Source organism: Musca vetustissima, unplaced genomic scaffold, assembly GCF_032173495.1.
Source record: "Musca vetustissima isolate MV318-11 ecotype Yass unplaced genomic scaffold, APGP_CSIRO_Mvet_v1 utg21814, whole genome shotgun sequence".
Taxonomy (NCBI): domain Eukaryota; kingdom Metazoa; phylum Arthropoda; class Insecta; order Diptera; family Muscidae; genus Musca; species Musca vetustissima.
Window position 1 is genome coordinate 1 of NW_026886005.1, and position 5,306 is coordinate 5,306.

General features: G+C 36.2%; 1 protein-coding gene across 1 annotated transcript; it reads left to right on the plus strand.

Annotated features, from left to right (window-relative positions):
- Positions 1-566: 566 nt before the first annotated feature.
- LOC133333430 (pickpocket protein 28-like) lies at positions 567-3,786 on the plus strand. Its single transcript, XM_061541749.1, has 8 exons — positions 567-826; positions 907-1,182; positions 1,241-1,504; positions 1,698-1,938; positions 1,999-2,138; positions 3,023-3,153; positions 3,213-3,453; positions 3,528-3,786. Exons 1-8 carry the CDS (start codon positions 567-569, stop codon positions 3,784-3,786), a joined length of 1,812 nt encoding a protein of 603 aa, XP_061397733.1.
- The last annotated feature ends 1,520 nt before the right edge of the window (positions 3,787-5,306 follow it).

A 5,306-nucleotide genomic window follows, 5' to 3' on the forward strand; every position in this document is an offset into this window, starting at 1 on the left:
ACTGAATATAATTTTTGTTAGAATATATTATGTTCAGGGTAGCAGAATACAATTTTTGTTAGGAAATTTTCTATTCAGCCTGGCTGAATACAATTTTCATAACAAAATGTTGAATTCAGCTTGGCTGAATATGATTTCCGTAAGAAAAATTACATTTAAACCCGGCTGAATTAAATTTTAGTGAGGAAATGTTCAATTACACTTGGCTGAGTACAATTTTTGTAAAGAAGTCATCAATTCAAAAAAGCTGAATAACACGTCTATCGGGAAATTATTCATTTGGCCGGTTTAAAATTTTTTTCGTGTCACATTTTATTTTTCCCTATTACCTTCAACCACCCTAATGTAACGTGCATGGAGGCAACACAATTAATTTGGTTGTATTCCCCTGTGGCAACAAAGTCTGCATTTGGGTATACGCAAGGGTGTAATTGGAATGTCACACAGTTGCACCTTCCACGCTGGGCTCTGTTGTCGTCACACTTACCTTGGCCAGCTATAAAAGGCGAAACAAATTTGGAGAAATGTTTAATAGCCTCGGTACGCGTTATTACGAACAGTTCAAAATGTTTATAGCTGAAAATGGTGCGGTTCATTTTCCACAACCTGATCCGGATTATCTATCGTTGCCAACACCACCGGCACGACACATGAGTATAACTTCGCAAGCTCTCAGTGATGTGCCAAGTGAAATTATTATTAAATCCCGTATCAAATATGGTACAAGATGGTCGGCCTGTCAAGGTCTTATGGCTGAATATTCGAAAAGTACTTCCGTGCATGGATTACGTTATATTTTTGAAGTACATCGGCCGTTTTATGAAAAGTGAATACAACAACAACAGTAACAACTGAAAATGTGACAAAATTACAAATTTTTATGTGTGTGTTTGTGTTTATTCCTAGATTTTATTGGATTGTCCTGATGCTGATCTCATTTTACTTCGCCATGTCCTTGATGTGGGATACCTATTTGAAATGGTTGGATTCACCGGTTATTTTGGGCTTCGATGAAACCCTGGTGCCGGTTAGTAAAATACCCTTTCCCACCATTACCATTTGCCCGGAAATCAAAATGAATCGTGATGAAGATTTTGATTTTACAAAAGTTGCCGAAAAGATCCAGTCCGAAATAGAGGAATACGAAAGTTTTAAAAATGCTGGCAATTTAACCGATGAAGAGTAAGTGGATCCGTCAAAATAATAATAATAGTAATGATTTATTTTTTATTTTCAATAGAATTCAAAAATTCGTGGCAACTCTGCAAATCTGTGAAAGTGAAGTTTTGGATAAATATTCTCCGTATATGCCCAAAAACCTAGAGGTAGATGTACCCCAAACCCTGGTGGATTTGGCATTGGTACCCAATACCACATTGCCGTTTTGTAAATGGAATGGCCGTTTCTATTTTTGCCATTACCTCTTTAAATATGTCCTGACCGATGAGGGAATTTGTTATCAGTTTAATGGCTTACATCCCAAGGATATCTACCGTGATCCAAAGTAATTCAAAATATTAAAAACAAAAATATCACACATAACCTCAAAATTTAAATTTTGATTAGTTAGACCAATGTTAGACTTTATAAGTAAACTCTTTTTTCAGCCTGGCTGATTATATTTTTTTCTAAAGAAACTTTTGAGTCATGTGAGGTTATGTACATTTTTATTTTTTTAATAACCTTCCTCTCTCCAGTTATCTCAGCTATTCGGATAAAACCGTAATCAATTACAACAATTATTTCGACACGGAATTGCCGCAATATAAAGATGTGACCGGCAATTGGTCTCTGGATGATGGTTATGTTGATCAAGGCTTCAATGCCTATCCGCAAAGATCGGTTTTGTCATCAGCCCGTAATGGTCTGTTTGTTTTTATGATGGGCTTTGAACATAATTTTGATTATACCTGTCGGACCTTTAAACAGGGTTACAAGGTAGGTTTACGATTCGATTATACTTAATACTCATCGGTAATATATTTTTTTTCAATACAGGTTTTTCTCAATTCGCCTGAAAGTGTACCTCTAACCACAGGCAATTACATTTTGGTATCCCATGACGATGAGGTTTTGGTTTCAATTTTACCACAATACGTTACGTCCACAGAAAATTTACATCAATTTGGGCCAGATAAGTAAGATTTTCAGAGCATAAACTCGGCTGAAAAAAAGTTTTATCATAGAAAACATTATTTAGCCGGGCTGAATAGAATTTTCATAAAGAAAAAATATTCAGCCAGGGTGAATTGAAGATTTCCTATAGAAAGCCTTATTCAGCCAGGCTGAATTAAAGCTTTCCTATGGAAAACCTTATTTAGTCAGGCTGAATTACAGATTTCCTATAGAAAACATTCTTCAGCCATGCTGAATTGAAGATTATCTATAGAAAACGTTATTCAGCCAGGCTGATTTGAAGATTTCCTGTTGAGAACCTTATTCAGTCAGGCTGAATTGAAGATTTGCCATAGAAAACCTTATTCAGCCAGGCTGAGTTAAAAATTTTCTATGGAAAACCTTATTCAGCCAGGCTGAATTGAAGATTTCCTATGGAAAACTTTATTCAGCCAGGCTGAATTGAAGATTTCCTATGGAAAACCTTATTCAGCCAGGCTGACTTGAAGATTTCCTATGGAAAGCCTTATTCAGCCAGGCTGAATTGAAGATTTCCTATGGAAAACCTTATTCAGCCAGGCTGAATTGAAGATTTCCTATGGAAAACCTTATTCAGCCAGGCTGAATTGAAGATTTCCTATGGAAATCCTTATTCAGCCAGGCTGAATTGAAGATTTCCTATGGAAAACCTTATTCAGCCAGGCTGAATTGAAGATTTCCTACGAAAAACCTTATTTAGCCAGGCTGAATTGAAGATTTCCTATGGAAAACCTTATTCAGCAAGGCTGAATTGAAAATTTCCTATAGAAAATCTTATTCAGCCTGGGTTAATTAAATAATTTCTATTCAGCCAAGGTGAATAGACAATTTTTGTTGAATTTTAATAAAAACATAATAAAATTTTCAGGAGACAGTGCTATTTCAATGATGAACGCTATTTGCGTTATTTCAAATCCTATTCCCAGAGTAATTGTCAAACGGAATGTTTGGCCAATTACACGATAAGCAAATGTGGATGTGCCAAATTTTGGATGCCAAGTAAGAAGTACACAGGAACAAAAATAAAAAGTGAACATATATATTTATATTTATTTCAGAACCCATGGATATACCCACATGTGGCCTATCGCAAGTCAGCTGTTATACGAACGCCGAAACGGAAATGAATTTAATTATATCGAATCAAACTAAACAGAAATCTGTGGATCCCAGTGTTGAAATAATGTGTGACTGTATACCATCCTGTAATTCGCTGGATTATAATTTTGAAATATCGCGCTCTTATTATGATTTTGAAAAGACTGTCTTGGCGCAAAGAGATAGTTATGAACATGATGAGTAAGTAGTATGATGTTAATGTTCTCAATTGACATATGAATTAATAACTTTTTTGTTGTTGTTGATATTTTTAGTGGCCGTGCTGCCCGTTTGTCTGTGTACTTCAAGGAACCCCAATTCACTGCCATTAAACGTACCGTTATGTACGGCATTACCACGCTGATAGCTAATTGTGGCGGAATTTTTGGCCTGTTCATGGGTATTTCCAGTTTGAGTTTAATCGAATTTATTTACTTCTTTTCGGTACGCCTGTGCAGTAATCTGCAAAAGCGGCGACTCATCAAGAAGAAAATACTGCAGCATGAAGTGGATTTTGGAGATGAAGTTAATTAGAATCTATTTAAATTTTCACTTTATTTTCGTATACGAGAATCTAGCCCAAAGGGTCAAGCGGGATTCACAAAACAACAAAATATGGACAACTCCAAAAACTTTAAACTAACAATGTATTAGCTTAATAATATCATGACGTCTATACGGTTGGAGGGGGTCAGAACCCGGGTACTTTGAAAACATTTTTTTATTATAATTAGATTATTTGTTGTATCTACTCTCAATCCCTAAATTCAAGCTACAGGCTTAATCATCTTGTAATAATATCTCTAACATTAATATAAAATAAAAAATATAATTTAGTATAGTTATAATTATTTAAATGGTGAAATTAGTTATTCTTATATAAGACGAATTGAGGTTAAAGTAATCGTAGAAATCACTTCTATAACGTTTTAAGGAAGAGCTAAATGTTTTAAGAGAAGGCGGTAAGGTGATAAAAATACTAGAAATTCGAACAAAAATCCGTAAGATTCTTACAGATTAATATTAAAATGTATAGAGGACTGCAAAACATCTAAAACACACACAATACTTACTTAGCTGGCTTATGACAGAACGGTTGTTCCATAAGCCGAGCTTAAAAAAAGATTTCCAGGCGCGTTGGCCTTGTGAGCATCGTTCTTGTGTGAATCTCATCCAATTTGAAAGCCCATTTTCCGAGATGTTGTCGTCTACTTGATCTTTCCATCGAATTCGTAGCCTTCCCCTTCTGCGTGAACCATCACTTGGTTCGCTTTCATTTGCCTTTTGAGCTGGGGCATCTTCATCCATTCTCACAAGATGGCCTAGTCAACGTAGTCACTGCAGCTCGATCCGTCTGAATACGTCGATGTCCGAGAATAGATGGTATATTATGGTTCATTCGACGGCGATATTCACCATCGACTCAGATCAGCCCATAGATTTTCCGGAGAATTTTCTCTCAAACACTCCAAAAGCAGATTCTTCTACTGTCGCAAGCGCCCATGTCTCAGATCCATACAACAGCTTACTCAGACCATACTCCAAAAAAATTCTCCTCTGAATTTCACAGCTGATGTCCTTGTTTTGTTTATGGCGGTACCGAGGTATATAAAATCGCTCCGAGAGGTATTTTGAGATGCAGCAGCAGTGATTAATGTCAGCAGGGTGCAAACTAATGCCATAAGTATAAGTAGTAGTAGGGTCTATCAATCTCGTGATGCCATTAAGCAAACCACTGACAATTATGTTTGACATATTGAGCCGCCTAGTTAGTATATCGGCTTCAACTACAGATTCTTGATTTGCTTGCTCAAAAATCTTAATTGCAGCCTGGCAACTCCGTACAGACTATTTCAAAATAAAGCTCTCAAATTGCTACTCCAAGCATAATTTATATGATTCAAATTCTTGTCTCCTTGTTTCATAATCCTGTATGACTAACAGGTTATTATATCTTTGTGCAGCCCCATGAGTATGTAACGCCGCGAAATATTGGTCATAGACCGACTAGCGAGACATATCTCGACTAGCTGAGTCGATCTAGACATGCGTAT